Raw genomic sequence first — 18,753 nt, forward strand, 5'->3', positions numbered from 1 at the left:
CCAGTAAGCTGAGGTCAGGTCCCCACCGCCAGTAAGCTGAGGTCAAGTCCCCACCACATCGGTAAGCTGAGGTCAGGTCCCCACCGCCAGTAAGCTGAGGTCAAGTCCCCACCACATCGGTAAGCTGAGGTCAAGTCCCCACCACATCGGTAAGCTGAGGTCAGGTCCCCACCGCCAGTAAGCTGAGGTCAAGTCCCCATCGCATCGGTAAGCTGAGGTCAGGTCCCCACCGCCAGTAAGCTGAGGTCAGGTCCCCACCGCCAGTAAGCTGAGCTCAGGTCCCCACCTCATCGGTAAGCTGAGCTCAGGTCCCCACCTCATCGGTAAGCTGAGCTCAGGTCCCCATCGCATCGGTAAGCTGAGGTCAGGTCCCCACCACATCGATAAGCTGAGCTCAGGTCCCCATCGCATCGGTAAGCTGAGGTCAGGTCCCCACCGCCAGTAAGCTGAGCTCAGGTCCCCGTCGCATCAGTAAGCTGAGCTCAGGTCCCCATCGCATCAGTAAGCTGAGGTCAGGTCCCCACCTCATCGGTAAGCTGAGCTCATAGATGGCCTATACAGAGTGTTGAAAACTCAGTTTGAATTTAGAATTTTTATCAGCACTCCATACAGGTCTAAATTAGACAATGATTAAAAGGCAAGGATGGAAATCAACAGACTGTGCAGCCTTCCAGATGTGTGGTTTGACTCACACCCCTGCCTGCTCTACAGTTACAGTGTACTTCATGGCTAGTTGTAACCACTGCTATCCACTAGGGAGCAGTGTACCTCTTCTTTTGATCCCCTGCTCAGTATATATTGAAATGTGACTTCGTTACTGTGAATAACAGACCAGGAGCCAGGCCTCAAGTCATGAATAGATATTAACTGCCTGAGAAGCTTTTTTGAGAGATGAGATGCTTTTTTATTGGCAGTTTAGCTTTGAACGTTACTAAAACGGTAACCTTGGCCACACACTGAAATTAGATCTTCTTTGGTTCATTTGAATCCTACTTCAACCCCTCACAGTTCCACAATCTGATTTTGTTCTACCCCATAACTCTTTGGGTATGCAAATTAAGCATGCCATTATCTACTACTTTACATACTGAAACATAATAATGTAAGGAAAATTCTTTGTCTTTATTTTTCTTCTTCTCCTATAAAGGTGGTCTGGAGCCATTGAAGAGGCTGCAAAAGTTATTGTTGGACCACAACCAGCTGATCAGTACTAGAGGACTGAGAGAGGTGTACACGCTGCTACACCTGGACTTGTCTCACAACCATCTGTCCAGTGTAGAGGGCCTGGACAACTGTGCTCTGCTCAACACCCTGGACCTGACAGGAAACAATCTCACTGAGGTAAGTGGTGGATTATAAGGAAAAATATCAGCAGCACCTGTAGTACCTGTTAGCAGCACCAATAGTATCTGTTAGCAGCACCAGTAGTATCCAACACCAGCACCAATAGTATCTATCAGCAGCACCAGTAGTACCTGTTAGCAGCACCTGTAGTATCCAAAAGCAGCACCAATAGTATCTATCAGCAGCACCAATAGTATCTATCAGCAGCAACAGTAGTACCTGTTAGCAGCACCAGTAGTATCCAACAGCAGCACCAATAGTATCTATCAGCAGCACCTATAGTATCCAACAGCAGCACCAGTAGTATCCAACAGCAGCACCAATAGTATCCAACAGCAGCCCCAATAGTATCCAACAGCAGCACCAATAGTATATATCAGCAGCACAAGTAGTGCCTGCCAGCAGCACCAATGGTATATGTTAGCAGCACCAATAGTACCTGTCAGCAGCACCAGTAGTGCCTGGCAGCAGCACCAGTAGTACCTGTCAGCAGCACCAGTATTACCTGTTAGCAGCACCAATAGTATCTATCAGCAGCACCAGTAGTGCCTGTCAGCAGCACCAATAGTATCTATCAGCAGCACCAGTAGTGCCTGTCAGCAGCACCAGTAGTACCTATCATCAGCACCTATAGTATCTATCAGCAGCACCAGTTGTGCCTGTCAGCAGCACTAGTTGTGCCTGTCTGCAGCACCAGTAGTACCTGTCAGCAGCACCAATAGTATCTATCAGCAGCACCAGTAGTGCCTGACAGAAGCACCAATAGTATCTATCAGCAGCACCAGCAGTGCCTGTCAGCAGCGCCAGTAGTGCCTGTCAGCAGCACCAGTTGTGCCTGTCAGCAGAACCAGTAGTGCCTGTCAGCAGAACCAGTAGTGCCTGTCAGCAGCACCAGCAGTGCCTGTCAGCAGCACCGGTAGTGCCTGTCAGCAGCACCGGTAGTGCCTGTCAGCAGCACCAGTAGTGCCTGTCAGCAGCACCGGTAGTGCCTGTCAGCAGCATCAGTAGTACCTGTCAGCAGCATCAGTAGTACCTGTCAGCAGCATCAGTAGTACCTGTCAGCAGCATCAGTAGTACCTGTCAGCAGCGCCAGTAGTGCCTGTCAGCAGCACCAGTAGTGCCTGTCAACAGCACCAGTAGTGCCTGTCAGCAGCACCGGTAGTGCCTGTCAGCAGCACCAGTAGTGCCTGTCAGCAGCGCCAGTAGTGCCTGTCAGCAGCACCAGTAGTGCCTGTCAGCAGCGCCAGTAGTGCCTGTCAGCAGCACCGGTAGTGCCTGTCAGCAGCACCGGTAGTGCCTGTCAGCATCACCAATAGTATCTATCAGCAGCACCAGTAGTGCCTGTCAGCAGCAGCAGTGGTACCTGTCAGCAGCACCAGGAGCTACAGTGGCAAAAACAAGTATGTGAACCCTTTGGAATGATCTGGATTTCTGCATAAATTAGTCATAAAATCTGATTTGATCTTCATCTTAGTCACAACAATAGACAAACATGGTCTGCTTAAACTAATAACACACAAACAAGTATACATTTTCATGTCTTTATTGAACACACCATGTAAACATTCACAGTTTTGGTGGAAAAAGTATGTGAACCCTTGGATTTAATAACTGGTTGACCCTCCTTTGGCAGCAATAACCTCAACCAAATGTTTTCTGTAGTTGCGGATCATACCTGCACAACGGTTAGAAGGAATTTTGGATCATTCATATCTACAAAACTGTTTCAGTTCAGCAACATTCTTACGATGTCTGGTGTGAACCCGCTCTCGAGGTCATGCCACAGCATTTTAAAATCGGGTTGAGGTCAGGACTCTGTCTGGGCCACTCCAGAAGGCGTATTTTCTTCTGTTGAGGCCATTCTGTTGTTGATTTATCTCTGTGTTTTGGGTCGTTGTTCTGTTGCATTACCCAACCTCTGTTGAGCTTCAATTGGCGGACAGATAGCCTTACATTCTTCTGCAAATTGTCTTGATAAACTTGGGAATTATTTTTCCGTTGATGATAGCAAGCTGTCCAGGCCCTTAGGCAGCAAAGCAACCCCAAACGATGATGCTCCCTCTACCATACTTTACAGTTGGGATGATGTTTTGATGTTGGTGTGCTGTGCCATTTTTGTCTCTACAAATAGTGTTGTGTGTTGCTTCCAAACAACTCAACTTTAGTTTAATCTGTCCACAGAATATTTTGCCAGATGAGCTGTAGAACATCCAGGTGCTCTTTTGTGAACTTCAGACGTGCGCCAATGTTTTTTTTGGACAGCAGTGGCTTCTTCCGTGGTGTCCTCCCATGAACACCATTCTTGTTTAGTGTTTTACGTACTGTAGACTCGTCAACAGAGATGTTACCATGTTCCAGAGATTTCTGTAAATCTTCAGCTGACACGCTAGGATTCTTCTTAACCTCATTGAGCATTAGGCACTGTGCTCTTTCAGTCATCTTTGCAGGACAGCAATTCCTAGGGAAAGTAGCAACAGTGCTGAACTTTCTCCATTTATAGACAATTTGTCTTACCGTGGACAGATGAACATCAAGGCTTTTAGAGATACTTTTGTAACCCTTTCCAGCTTTATGCAAATCAAAAATTCTTAATCTTAGGTCTTCTGAGATCTCTTTTGTTTGAGGCATGGTTCACATCAGGCAATGCTTCTTGTGAATAGCAAACTCACATTTTGTGAGTGTTTATTATAGGACAGGGCAGCTCTAACCAACATCTCGTCTCATTGATTGGACTCCAGGTTAGCTGACTCCTGACTCCAATTATCTTTTGGAAAAGTCATTAGCCTAGGGGTTCACATACTTTTTCCAACCTACACTGTGAACGTTTAAATGATGTATTCAATATGGACATGACAAATACAATAATTTGTGTGTTATTAGTTCAAGCAGACTGTGTTTGTCTATTGTTGTGACTAAGATGAAGATCAGATCAAATTTTATGACTAATTTATGCAGAAATCCAAGTAGTTCCAAAGGGTTCACATACTTTTTCTTGCCACTGTAGGTAAACTCACTCTATCACTATCTCTTTCTCTTTTTCTATCTCTCTTTCTTTATCTTTCTCTGTCTCTCTGTGTGTCTCTCTCCTTATCTCTCTCGCTGTCGGTCTCTCTACCTCCCTCCTGCCCCTTTCTCTTTCCCCCAGCTACCCAGTCTGAGGAACCAGGTCCTCCTGGTGGAGCTCCATCTGGAGGACAACAGCATCTCCTCACTGGAGGGCCTGACAGCCTGCTGGCTCCCCCTGATGCAGCTCCTCTCTGGGGCCCAAAACAGGTAACATCACATGGCATTCCATCTGATGCCGTTGTTATGTTTTATGTTGTGTTGTGTAACTATATGTATGCTGCTCTCTTGGCCTGGGCTCACTTAAAAAAAAAAGGTTATGTAAATCTCAATGTGACTTCTATGGTTAAATAAAGGATTTCAAAAAATCCAGTGTATCCAATGCCAATGACTAGGCCAGTTTAAAATGTACTAGCTACATGTAAGTAATTCAGTGTTTGTGATAACATTTGTAAGATTTAAGAAAACCAATGTAATGTTGCTGAATGATTGGTAAATACACTGTAAAGGGGTTGCCATGAATTTAACAGTATCTTGCAGGCAGCTCGGTGGCGAGTAAATTTCGGTATTTCATATTACAGTGCACCCACTATAATATAAATACGGTATCAAAGCAAGTACTCTGTAATGATACACAGTACAATACTGTAAAATTGACTGTAATATACTGTAAAAAAGTAAATGCTATCGTAATCGGAATGAATTAATTGATGAATGATTGAAATTCATTGAGATGAGGGGTTTGTATTTCACAGTATTTTACTGTAACTGGGCGAGGTAAAGTGTTTACACATTACAGTACATTAATGAATATTTTGTGTTTTATATCATTTGCACATCTAGAGGCCTTAACAAAAGCTTCCAAACTGTCAGCGACTACAGAGCAACACAGACCTGAAGGACATGGCAAAATGCTCAACCGTTTAAGTTTTAGGTCTTGATGCCACTCGAATCTGTCCCCTATACATTTTAAATGTCATGGGGCACTATAACCACATAGAAGTTAAATTGGTACAGCATTCTCACTCATGGGTGCAACAAATATAGGCTCTTAAAAGACACGCCTCAAAATATGTTAATGAGACAGAAACAGCAATACCATTCACCCACTAATGGTCAAAAGGTTTTTAGGCGCTCCAAAGATACTGTTTTCTGTGGGATGGAATTACAGTACCATTCGAAATACAGCACTTTTCCCAAAATGCACTATAATATACAGTCTGCTGAAGTAACAAGTTATTTTTTTTTACTGTTGATAATACCTAAAAGTACTGTATAAATTACAGTATTCCATTACAGAGTGTTACATGTATTTTCTAATTTGTGTTTTGCAGTATAACCCAACTGCCATCACTGTGTCATTTTGTGTCACTTGAGAAGCTGGACATCAGAGACAACTGCCTCTTAGGTAATGGTTTATTATTTTAGAGAATGTAACTTTTGATGTCCCAAAACCTTTGATCCAAATATTTCAGTTGTCATGTCATTTACATACTGTCGTTTCATGCTATTCCATTCATATTATTCTGCTATGTGCCTCTCTATGTGAGTGAGAGGGAGCATTTTAAGTGTGGATCTATGGTAATACCTATGTCTACGATATGCATAATGTCACACATCTGGGGAATGTGATGCACCTCCATCCAGTAAATGTCAGGGGATCCAGTAGTAGATAAAGATACAGTCTTCATAACAAGATCAGGTACCAGTGATAGTGATATATAGACAGGGAAAACTATAAGCTCAGGCCTCTGCTGCTCTGCCTCTGTGCGATGTAAAACCATAAGCTCAGGCCTTTGCTGCTCTGCCTCTGTGCGATGTAAAACCATAAGCTCAGGCCTTTGCTGCTCTGCCTCTGTGCAATGTAAAACCATAAGCTCAGGCCTTTGCTGCTCTGCCTCTGTGCGATGTAAAACCATAAGTTCAGGCCTCTGCTACTCTGCCTCTGTGCGATGTAAAACCATAAGTTCAGGCCTCTGCTACTCTGCCTCTGTGCGATGTAAAACCATAAGCTCAGGCCTTTGCTGCTCTGCCTCTGTGCGATGTAAAACCATAAGTTCAGACCTCTGCTGCTCTGCCTCTGTGCGATGTAAAACTATAAACTCAGGCCTCTGCTGCTCTGCCTCTGTGCGATGTAAAACCATAAGCTCAGGCCTTTGCTTCTCTGCCTCTGTGCGATGTAAAACCATAAGCTCAGGCCTTTGCTGCTCTGCCTCTGTGCGATGTAAAACCATAAGTTCAGGCCTCTGCTACTCTGCCTCTGTGCGATGTAAAACCATAAGTTCAGGCCTCTGCTACTCTGCCTCTGTGCGATGTAAAACCATAAGCTCAGGCCTTTGCTTCTCTGCCTCTGTGCGATGTAAAACCATAAGCTCAGGCCTTTGCTTCTCTGCCTCTGTGCGATGTAAAACCATAAGCTCAGGCCTCTGCTGCTCTGCCTGACTGTTGTAGAGCTGCAGAACCTGTGTGAGAGTCTGCAGGGATGTCCACTCCTCCGAGAGGTCCATCTCACTGGGAATCCCCTTCAGCAAGAGTCCATGTGGAGGTAGGGCAAGCCCAATGAGAAACACAAAATATGTGAATATGTATGAGCGACAAGCCCTGGGTTGCATGCATCCGTGGGAGAAAGCAATGTTGTCATACACACATCACCTTATACGGTAACACTGTACTTGGACGCTGCATCATAACAGGTACATAACAGTGGAGGCTGTTGAGGGGAGAACGGCTCATAATAATGGCCGTAACGGAGTAAATGGAATGGAATCAAACATCTGGAAACCATGCGTTTGATGTATTTGATACCATTCCACTAATTCCTCTCCAGTCATTACCACGAGCCGTTCTCCCCAATTAACGCTCCACCAACCTCCTGTGGTACATACAATACATTCCCAGTCATCAACATTGCAACGATTAGTTGAAAAAAGTAATTAAAATGGTTTTAAAATGGCTGTGTAGAGAGACAGACAGACACAATTAACTTCTCTAGCTTTGTTCTGGAATATCCCTGCTGCGGCGGATGTGAGAAGTTAGGTTACATACCAACGGGAATACCAAGTCACTGCCATTTCATATAATCCCTCCTGTCGCAGAACGTGAGCCCAGTCTGGAGGAGGATGTTGGCTGTGGTGACTAAGGTAGAATAAACATTCCACCAGAACACAAGTGCTTCCTGTCCACATCCCAGGATTAGCCTAGCAATCTGGGAATGCTATTGGATTAGCCAACGTGCCAGCGATATCCGCACCGCGCACCACGCAACCTCTGTAGCACTGAGTGTCAGTAGTTCCCAAAATATTTATTCAACGAAAAAATCTATCAAGTTTTCAATATAAATTTGCTCATTCACTTACAGCGCCAAAACATTTTCCTCATGTACAGTTAAGTGGGGGGTCCAAATGAGTTGATATGAAAAATGTGTGCTAGCTAGAGCACTTAACTTCAATTACCGGTAGTCTAGCTAGATTCCATCGTTTTGGCATTACACGTGGTCATTAGTGGTCTTAACAGTTTATGACCGACAAACCATGCATAACTTTTATGAAGTGTGAAATTGCTAATATATATTTTTTTACATTTTAAGGTCCGTCTAGTCATAGCATTAGCCTAAAAGATGATGCCTGGATCTCTCAAGAACTGTTACGACAGGATTTAATAATACCAGTAGCCTACTACCCTTACCTCGCCCAAGTCATGTAAAAAACCATGATTAACACACTTGTTTTTCACTACCTTTACTGTATATCTGAACAGTTATTCTAATCAACCAGTAGTAGTACTGTACACCACATTATGCATTCTATCTACATACATTTTTGCAGTCAGCACCCACCCAGACATATGGGTTTCTATTACCTGGGGTGCCCCACCTTAGCCGCAATGGAGAATAAATATTCCCAATGAACTTTACCTAACCTCCAATGCCAACAGTGGAATTAGCCCCCTGTATTTCCCCACTCTCCCCCTGGCCCTTTCATCCCAGTCCAGCGATAACACCGACTCAACTAAAGCACCAAATGGAGATTGCTAAGAAATACACTTCCAGCAGCCCTGAGCCAGGAGAAGAAGATAGCACTCTGCCTGATTAATCAGACCTCTTTTAAAAGCCTGTGTTTTCAAGGAAGTCTTCACTAAATGAAATATATAGAGCCAGGTTGGTTTAGGTTCGAAACGGAGAGAGACAAAGACGGATAGGATGGAGGGAAGGACGCAGCTGGAGAGCCTAGCTAGGACCAGGATGGAACATTGTATTGTTAGAGAGAGAAGGAGCTGCATGTCCACGGCTCTGGGCTCCGCTTAATAAATACATTTATTCAAATGAGCCAAGAAGGTCAAATTGTTCAGCATTCTGACATATTTTAAGCTAATTTCCTGAATTCTTTCATTTGAACCTTGTACGTTAAACACAAATAACCAATGGCACGTAATTGCAAAGCATGTTTTTTTTCCACCCAAAAACATTTAACCATGAAAGGCATTGTGTGTGCCCACCTCACGTCAATGAGCTCATGTGAGGATCAAGGCTTTATTATGGTTTATGCTTCGTTACAAGAGGGTCCGGTCGGCCAGACGACAAGCCTGTAGGGCTGGAATCTAATCCTTGTTTGTGTGTGTGTGTGTGTCTGTGTTAGATAGAGAGTGTGAGAGAGAGAGTGAGAGAAAGAGAGGGGTGAGGTGGGGCTCATCAAAACCCCATTACTCTGACAGTGGACTGCACAACCTGTGACCTAGAGTCATGTTTGTGGCACAGTACAGGGTGTTCATCGGGTTCTTGCCCCACCATCATTCTTAAGGATATTTTAAGCCAGATTTACGCCTGATGTTGATAAACTAAACTAAAGGCTCTCATCCTTTTGGCACATTTTGTATTGGATTTAGGCTCATTTTGACAGCAACAGCGCCTGTGATAAAATGACCAGAAGCAAATACTAACCAAACATTTATTGTGAACATAAATTGCTTTAGGTTAGTAGTAGTTGTTGTTTATAAGTACACTTTCACATTTAAACATTTCATAAAGACTAATAATTACAGATTAGTTACAGATAAAGATTTGTCATATCACAGAAAACATTCATACTGTATAAATTTACTCTATTTGTAAATTGTCACGGCTCAGTAATACTGTATGCGCTTCCTAATGTGTTTCTTTCTACATTTTCACATTGGCATCGATCGACCACATTTGGCCATGCAGTTTGCTTTGGAGACCATTTTCTCTGCTGGCAAAGTTTTTGGGATTCCTCAGCTTGCACATCCTTAGCCTCAGGCCGGTGTTACCTCTCTCTCCCATAGACACACAGCTCAGCAGCCATCCCCCTCACAGCACAGCCAGGCCACCATCAGCTGCTTCAGCTTAAGGGTTGCGTCCCAAATGGCACCCTATTCCCTATGTAGTGCACTACTTTTGACCAGTGCACTACATAGGGAATAGGGTGCCATTTGGGATACATTGGATACAACTTAAGTCACTCACTCTTTTAGTGGTTGAGAAAAAAAGGAAAATAACAACAAAAACAAAGAAAACCAGAGCCTGAAGCCCAGTCTTTAGTCTCAAAGTCTTTCATCTGCAGCTCAACATGTCATCACATTCTTCTGCTTTGAGAAAATCAAGACTCTAACCAAACTTCTTGTTTCGCATGGAGGAAAATGGCTTTGATTCTGCTGGGCCTGAAATGTCAAACTCGTTTTAGGATTTTATCCCTGTTCGCTCTCTCAAGGTGGTGTATCTACTCTGCCTAAGGACTTCTCTGACAAACTATTGGATACAACAAGCTGAGGCTCTCCATTGGCAGATCATAGTACACTTTAGACATCTGAGTTGGGGGCAAATCAATTTGAACTGAAAATGGGTTGACCTTTTACATTTTTTATAATCAGTTTGAGTTCAAATCAAATCCAGGATCATTCACAATTTCTACTTTAACAATGTTGAATATGTAATTGTGTTATGTGGTCATGTATCAATTTAGTGTTTTAGAATATGGAGAGCACTTTACATGACAGGGCCTAAAACGTATGTGTTTATTACATTGGAGTTACTTGCTGGTATAATTACTGTGTTGAGATTTTTAAAATACATTTACTGACTGCAATTGTCACCCTAAATAGTTGTAGACTTTTTTGAGTATTGGCCCTGAGTATAGTCCCTGACTTTTTGAAATGCTACCAAGTAGCATGAACCCTAGTATGGTATTCTATAGCATCCAGCGATGATCTTTATTGATTAACCCACCATGTTATCTTCCACAGGTCCAGTCTGCAGAGGGCTGTGCCGGGTCTACAGGCCATAGACGGGCAGGCTGTCGGCTCCTCTCCAGCGCTCCCTGGTCCTGGTCTAGTCACGGCCCTGCTGCCTCAGAACAGCTTCCTAGCCTTCTGTCAGGCACAGCTCCAGCAGCTCCACACACTGCAGCACAGCCACACGGCACAACTCAGGTTCATGCAGCTTACTACAGACTCTTGTCAGCTTTTCCGCTGGACAGCTCAGCTTACACATATGCTGTAGAATAGCAACATCATACAGACAATCTCTAACCTGCATATTAGTATTATTAGCATAACTGATACACAGGGTGTCCAAAGCTGAAAGGCAATGTTTAGCTGTTTTTGTAAGTAGTTTGAGGACACTAGTCTTAACTAACACCCCTAAACAGACCAGACCACCAACATATAGACCAGTGGTCAACCCTCAGCTCATCTTTCTGACCTCACCATAATTATGTTTCACAAAAGATGAAACACAGTGGTGTCTAGTAGTATGGGTGAGACCAAGGAGTCCCATGGCTCGGGTGGGACCACAGTGCGCTCCTCTCCACCCCTGTCCATGCTCCATGCACCCCCTCTGGGCGTTGGACAATGGGCCTTTCTGGGGGCAGGGCAGGGACCACCGCAGCCAGTTAACCCCTGGCTCAAGTCTCGACCCAGGGCCAGACAAGGTCTAGAGAGGTGAAGAGTCTGGCTGTGGCTCAGGCCTGTCTAGTAAAGCTGGTAAAATGATGTAGACATCCTGGGGTTTACCCTGCTGTGTAAAGTTTTACAACACTGCCGAGAGAAATGAAATGGGACTTTTAAGATACAAAACAGTGTATATTTTCTCCCTTGCCGACTATTCACCGTTTTCCTTTACTGTTACACACCTTCCCCTCGACCCTGTGGTGAACTGGCAGGTACGAGGAGGAGAAATCGAGGTCACTGTCTATATGGTCACCCTCTTTACCCCCCTTCTAGCTGGATAGCAGGGGCATTGTGAAGGCAAGGCTTGTTCAGGCTAGAGGGCAGGCCGTGTAGGTTCGTATACTGTGTACCCAGTAGCCATGAGTAGCCCTGAGGGTCTTAGATAGATTGGGGGAAGCGGATCCAAGCGTTGCTAATAGACTCGTTAAGTTTCCATTGAGGTGGCTTTGTACCAACTTAATCCCCTCTATGAAAGAGACATTATATGGGATTACAGAACTGACACCCATAGACCCTCTGTGAAGGCAAGCCTGTTGCAGCCCAAAAGTAAGCCATTTTTTCAATGCAGATACTAGGTGATCAAATATGAAAAAGGTGTTGTTGTTTTTGTAGGTATTCATCAGACATTTGTATCTACGTTAGCCATTGCTTATCTAGTAGGCCTCATATGAGAGAGGACGGAATGTATGTTACACAACCTAGAACAACATCCAATGTTATGTGATCTTCATATGAACGTGTGCATGTGTTTGTGTGTGCGCAGCGGTGATCTCCCTCCCCTGGATGCTCTGCGGCTCTCCCTCCAGCTCCATGATGAAGCTGTACAGCTGGCTGAGGAGCACAGATACGCTCACGAATATGGAGACACCAGCATCACCGACAAACAAGATGACAGTCACAGGAGTGACACCGCCAGGGTTAGCAGGATCCCTGCCGAAAAGTTTGATGTAGAGGGTATGGACAGACATGGTGGTGTCATGAACAGGAAGCAACCTGAAAATAAGTCCTGTGGAAACACAAACACCTGGCCACATGTAGTTCCCCTCATCAGCCCAGCCAATGACAACAGTGAAAAGCAGCCTCAGCCCCCAGCATACAGATCATTCAGCAGTCTAGGGACTGTGTCCACTAGGCCTGAGTTGAAGCCAGCAACGCCAGCTAGCTACACAAGTTCCAGCTCTACCTTCTCAGAGGAAAAAACGTCCCATGCCACTGCCAAGCCCAGCAGTTCACCCTTCCCCAAAGCTCACATCAAGCTGGACCTCAAAAAGTAAAGTGTTCCCTCACTCATGAATTCTTTCATAGTTTCTCTACTTTTATTAGTTTCTGCCAATGAGCATTTGTCATCATTAGAGTGTCCTCCAGTTGATCGATGTTGAACATCATATTCACTCTGACACACAGTCATCATTAAGAAGGCGTATCTTTGATATAAGCTTGTTTGAGACAGGCTGGATTCCTCTTCTGGAGTCTCTGCAAGCCAGATGTTTGGACAGAAATAAATGTGTGTGCTGCATCCTAAATGGCAACCTATGTACCATAGGGAATAGGGTGCTATTTCAGACGCACCCATGGTCAAAGAGATTGAGGGTATGATATCATTATGTATCTCTTTTTGTGTCTTTTTTCGGAGCAGCATGGCAGCTGTGGTGATCCAGCGCCACTGGAGAGGACACAGAGGACGTCAGAGGATCCAGCTGCGTCCACCTCCAGGAGAGGAGCAAGGAGGAAGAAGAGGAAGAGAGAGGGGAAGAGTAGACACAGGACCCAGCCATACTGGGTCAGAGCAGAGCCGTCTGGAACCAGATTACGCTGCAACTGCCATCCAGGTAAGTCAGAGTCACAGGAAACTTTTAGTGACTTCCTGGAACTCTTTATCATAACTATTAGACTGGCCATGCTGACAGGTTTTTCAAACGGTTTTATGGAAATACTTGACTGTTTCCTCAGAAATCGTTGTCTTGCTTCGATCAATATCACAAATAGACAGTTTGAGTTGATCAGTTTTTATAGAAATATAATTTATCATAGGTCATAGAGGTCCAGTAACATGTTTCTGAGAATATATATTTTTTATTAATAATAAAGACATCATATGTCCAGATCTTATATGATATTGAGGCTTAATTTGGTTATCGTATGATTCAATAGATCAAACATTCTACCTGACACTTCTCTTGAAATGTCCCCTCTCCTCTCTCTCCCCTTTTCTCCTCCTCTCCCCTCTCTCTCTCTCTCTCTCTCTCTCTCTCTCTCTCCCCCTTTACTCCTCCTCTCCCATCCCTCTCTCCCCTCTCTCTCCCCTGTTCTGCTCCTCTCCCATCCCTCTCTCCCTCTCTCCCCTTTTCTCCTCCTCTCCCATCCCTCTCTCCCCTCTTCCTCTCCCATCCCTCTCTCCCCTCTCTCTCTCTCCCCTTTTCTCCTCCTCTCCCATCCCTCTCTCCCCTCTCTCTCTCTCTCCCCTTTTCTGCTCCTCTCCCATCCCTCTCTCCTCTCTCTCCCCTTTTCTCCTCCTCTCCCATCCCTCTCTCCCCTCTCTCTCTCTCCTTTTCTCCTCCTCTCCCATCCCTCTCTCCCCTCTCTCTCTCTCTCCCCTTTTCTCCTCCTCTCCCATCCCTCTCTCCCCTCTCTCTCTCTCTCTCTCTCTCTCTCTCCCTCTGTACTTGATGGGCCCTTGAGGAGTCTTTGGCAGTGGGGGGATAAAATGATTAATCAAATTCCAGAGTTTTGCAGTAGTGGGAGCGGTGAGGATTCCAGATTCCAGCACCGCTCACTTTGTGAAGTCATCCCTTTGGGAATTCTGAGGATTTAGAACCCTCGCTGGCGCTCCATTTGTCTCCTAGCGCCCAAGTCACATAGAGTTCAAACAGCAGATCACTCAGCAATTAAACAGAGGTTAACATGTTTTATCTTCCTAATGGGATAACACACAATATTTAACTTTGTCTGTGATTCATGGCTCTTCCTCTGGTACCTTCGTTCCTCCAGGCGGTTTGGAGAGGCTTCACCCTGAGGAGGAGGCTTGCTGCTGCTCTGGCCCAGGCTCGGGGCTTCAACCCCGGGGATCACGAGGCCTTCGAGGAGGTGAACGTGGATGAATTTGTCTTTGATGAGGTAGGCAGTAGGTACAAACTTTACAGACTGACTCTCTGTGGGTTGACTGGTCTGAACCTCAACCCCCCTATCAAGTTGACCTTGCCCCCCAGAAAAATGGAGACCGGCACGTTTCCCCTTTCCCCTACTCCTCTCACTCATCTATTCCCTGGGGATTAGGATTATTAAAGAACACTGCCCATTATACTGAGGCCAGGGGAAACTGGAAGATTCTACATGATAAATGGCATTTTGGCTATTCTTTCATCATCCACAAGTTCACTTGCCCTCTGTCCTCTTCAAATGCCATCCACTTGAGAATGTGTCTATGTAGTGGGTGTGTGTGTGTGTGTGTATCCGTTCGTTCACGTGTGTGCGTGCGTGCGTGCATGCATGAAGCACTCATGTCAAATATTTAAACATAACAAAACCTCTATCCCATGATGATCTGCTGTTTACTTTAAAGTCACTTCACCACCAAACCCTTGGAGGGAATAGAAAAACCTTGATGTCCAGTGCGGGAGTCTGTTAATGTTGTTGTGTCACGCTAAAGGTGATTCTCATCTCCTTTGGCTTGTAAATAGATGGCACTAGAGAGAGACTGGATGATGACTTCGCTGCTGTCTGACGATTCACCTCCCAAAACCCTCCTTCATCCTCCTCCGTTCCCAGACCAGCTGCTTGGTCCAAAGGTAACACACAGCACTGAACCCCCACCCCCAAAAAAGAAAAAAGTCCTCCAGGACCCACCACAGCTCTCACTGATTAATCCTCAAATGTATTACCTTGAAAAACACAATTACTTTTAGGAGGCCTGCAATACCCTATGCATCATCAGCAAATGTCACTTTTCAAACGAGCCAGGGCCCTTTTTCTTTCCTTAGATATCTCTCCCTGGCTCTTTGCTTTGGATGAGTGTTGCAGGCAGGACTCTATTTCACCTTAGCTAACCGCTCTGCTTGGCGCTCGCTGAAGGGGGGCAGCTGCCTCCACGCCAGCCAGGCCTTAATGTTTTTAACACTAGCTAACGTGATCTCCAAAGAGGTGGATAAACTATTTCAACACTTTACCACTTCGACAGAGAGGAGGGAGAGGGTATTAAAATGTTTTTAAGACTACTTAAGTTGTGACTTTGACTTTAGGGTCTTCTGGGAATGGGAACGCTGATTCTTAATGTACACTCTGTAATTCCTATTCTCATTTAGACTATTTAGATAAGGGCAAACTTCTGGAAGGTTGTGTTTTAGGTGTTCGACCCTCACATTTCCTGTTAATTAGGGGAAGCACTGGGCTTGCTCCCATAGTGCCATGGTCAACAATAGTCTGTTCTTCATGATTAGCTGACGATCACTCCTTTTACCATTACAAAACATTAAGAACACCTGAACATGTTTCTTCTTTGATATAATGCTACAGTACATGATAACAACCTTCTCTCTTCTGACTGTGTATTTCAGCGTCCTCTGAATCTTCCAGATGCCAACCAGCAGACCAGCCCACCTGTTCTTCTGTGGAAGCCCAAGCAGGCCTGGATGGGTGGGGAGAGAGCAGAGCCTGCTGAGCATAGAGTTTCCCTTGACAGCATCAGCAGGTAGGAAACTGATTGAGCCATCATGGCTGACACATTTTAATCCAGATAGTTCTCACAAAGCCAACATGGACCGGGGGGGCAGGGTAGCCTAGTGGTTAGAGTGTTGGACTAGTAACCGAAAGGTTGCAAGTTCAAACCCCCGAGCTGACAAGGTACAAATCTGTCGTTCTGCCCCTGAACAGGCAGTTAACCCACTGTTCCTAGGCCGTCATTGAAAATAAGAATTTGTTCTTAACTGACTTGCCTAGTAAAATAAAGGTAAAAAAAAAAAAGAAAAAAAATGGATGCCACAAGTGAAGGATTGCTTCCTTACTAATAACAAATGAAAGTGCCTTCATAAACTATTGTTTCCAAATAGGATCAAGATTGAGAGTGTGTTTTTTCCTCCAATTTATTTCAGAACTAAATCTCCTGTCTCTGCGTCAGGGCTCAGTGGTCTCTCTGAGAGATCTCCTGCTTCTGTGTCAGGGCTCGGTGGTCTTTCTGAGAGATCTCCTGCTTCTGTGTCAGGGCTCGGTGGTCTTTCTGAGAGATCAGAGAAGATTCTGGAGGAGTGGTAAGTAGAGTTGCAAAGAGGGGGAATATTTTGGGTACATTTCTGCCAAATTTAGAACAAAATCCCCAACTCTGTCCTGTATGCTGTACCCTAATGGGACAAAAGCTGTTTGTCACTGTCAGTGTGTGAGTGTTGTAGTGAGGATGTTTTAGATTCAGCGTGTGACATGTGTGTCATTGTCTCCCCAGGGGGTTCAGAGACAGCCACACTGCTCTGATGATGCTGAAGAGAGCTCAGAAGATGAAGTCTAAGAAGCAGAGGCAGAGAAAACTATTGGGTCTGCATAAATCAGTTGAAGTTTATTTAAATTTGGAACCTATTTACTATTTAAAGATGTCCAACTGGCTTGAGCAACTATTACTGAACCAAACCCCCCTAGAACCTACCTCGTCGAGGCTCTCCTTTCTCCTCTATTTTTTTAAACTATATTGCCACACTAGCAGCATTGAGCCTTTCCTCCTTGTGTATGTTAATCAGCTGTAACAGACAGCAGAGGTAACAGAGGTCTGGCCTTGTCATCTCCTATTGGCCCCAGTCAGAGAGCCCTTACAGGAAATTAACCAAACCAACTGGTGGCTTTCCCTTCCCTTAGTTCCAACCAACCAGACGCTCTCTCCGAGCCATCGTCCCGGAGACGGTTTTCATTACTCTGCATGGGTTACCGTGGCTACACCGAAATGTGACCTCACCTCAAACACTGGTCGGTTGTCGGGTCGGTAGTAGTGCCACGTCCAAGTAGAGTAGACAGACAGAGTGAGGCTGGTCGTTGATCCGGATTGTTAGAGCATGACTGTACAGTACCAGAGCGCTAGATCCAGTTATCTTTCTCTCTGTCTGCCACACAGGCTTGTTTCAACTGTCATCTGCCCAAGTAGTGAATGCATAGTGTTAGGCTCTCTGCATGTCATGAAGGGTCTCTGCTGTGAGTTTATCCAGAACCCAAAGGTTATTTTCTGGATGCTGTGGGTTTAATGTTAGACTCTCTCTTTTTTCTCATTCTCTCTCTTTCTCTCTCATTCTATCTCTCTGTCTCTCTCTCTCTCTCTTCTCTCATTCTCTCTCTTTCTCTCTCATTCTGTCTCTCTCTCTCTCTCTTTCTTTCTTCTAGACCCAACTGTTCGCCTGGCCCTTTTCAGGAACCATAGCAACCAGCATGTCCCTATGGAAGCACCAAAGAAGCCCTCTCCAGAGAGGAGAGACTACATTAAAGGTAGGACTCAGACAACACTAGATACAACAGTAATATAGTCTTATCACATTACTGAGCTGAGGCAAACCTAGCCCAGCCAACTGTACTGTGTATTACCATGCATTTAGGCTACCTCATTAACCTTAAATGAGATGGCGACAATTTTTACCTATTTTTTTTGTTGATCAAAATGTACTTGATGCAGCATACTTCAATCCCACACAAATGTATACTGCAGCTCATAGAGCCATGCTTATGTATGTGCGTGTTTTAGTGCTTTCAATATAAGACGTTTACTATCTGGAGGAAGTAAGTATGACTGCTTCGTGTATTAAATAGAAACGCTTAGAGATTACGGACCGGTGACCAAATTGAAGGCACATGAACGGTGGTAAATAGTGGGACATGAAGTAGTTTGGGATGACGGATGATAAACAAGATGATTGTGTTTCAGCAGGGCTTTGTAGATGACTTGAAGTGTGAAATTGAGTTAAGTACTGGGGAGGTAGGGCACTGAGGGGTTCCAGACTGAACAAACTGAAGGCCTCTTGTCTTAGACATAAATAGTTTTGTGAGGGGTAGTAGTAGTCTCTTGGTTTGGGTGAGTTGGTTGGTTGGTGGGTTTGTTGGGGTAGTGAGGCTAGGAGGGTGAGTTGGTTGGTTTGTTGGGGTAGTGAGGCTAGGAGGGTGAGTTGGTTTGTTGGGGTAGTGAGGCTAGGAGGGTGAGTTGGTTGGTTTGTTGGGGTAGTGAGGCTAGGAGGGTGAGTTGGTTGGTTTGTTGGGGTAGTGAGGCTAGGAGGGTGAGTTGGTTTGTTGGGGTAGTGAGGCTAGGAGGGTGAGTTGGTTTTTGGGGTAGTGAGGCTAGGAGGGTGAGTTGGTTTTTTGGGGAAGGGAGGCTAAGTGGGTGAGTTGGTTTGTTTGGGAAGGGAGGCTAGATGGGTGAGTTGGTTTGTTGGG

The 18,753-nt window shown here is 45.0% G+C and overlaps 1 protein-coding gene across 1 annotated transcript in view; it reads left to right on the forward strand.

Moving 5' to 3' along the window:
- lrriq1 (leucine-rich repeats and IQ motif containing 1) overlaps nt 1–18,753 on the forward strand; it is a 56,830-nt gene that overhangs the window by 14,482 nt on the left and 23,595 nt on the right. The window contains exons 10-22 of the mRNA XM_064928999.1: nt 1,148–1,341; nt 4,490–4,617; nt 5,742–5,815; nt 6,859–6,952; nt 10,663–10,848; nt 12,131–12,637; nt 13,004–13,196; nt 14,356–14,481; nt 15,045–15,152; nt 15,918–16,051; nt 16,452–16,607; nt 16,796–16,884; nt 17,716–17,817. Coding sequence (XP_064785071.1) covers nt 1,148–1,341; nt 4,490–4,617; nt 5,742–5,815; nt 6,859–6,952; nt 10,663–10,848; nt 12,131–12,637; nt 13,004–13,196; nt 14,356–14,481; nt 15,045–15,152; nt 15,918–16,051; nt 16,452–16,607; nt 16,796–16,884; nt 17,716–17,817 — 2,091 coding nt within the window. The remainder of the gene's footprint in view (nt 1–1,147; nt 1,342–4,489; nt 4,618–5,741; nt 5,816–6,858; nt 6,953–10,662; nt 10,849–12,130; nt 12,638–13,003; nt 13,197–14,355; nt 14,482–15,044; nt 15,153–15,917; nt 16,052–16,451; nt 16,608–16,795; nt 16,885–17,715; nt 17,818–18,753) is intronic.

The sequence above is a fragment of the Oncorhynchus masou genome, chromosome 22 (assembly GCF_036934945.1).
Source record: "Oncorhynchus masou masou isolate Uvic2021 chromosome 22, UVic_Omas_1.1, whole genome shotgun sequence".
Lineage (NCBI taxonomy): Eukaryota > Metazoa > Chordata > Actinopteri > Salmoniformes > Salmonidae > Oncorhynchus > Oncorhynchus masou.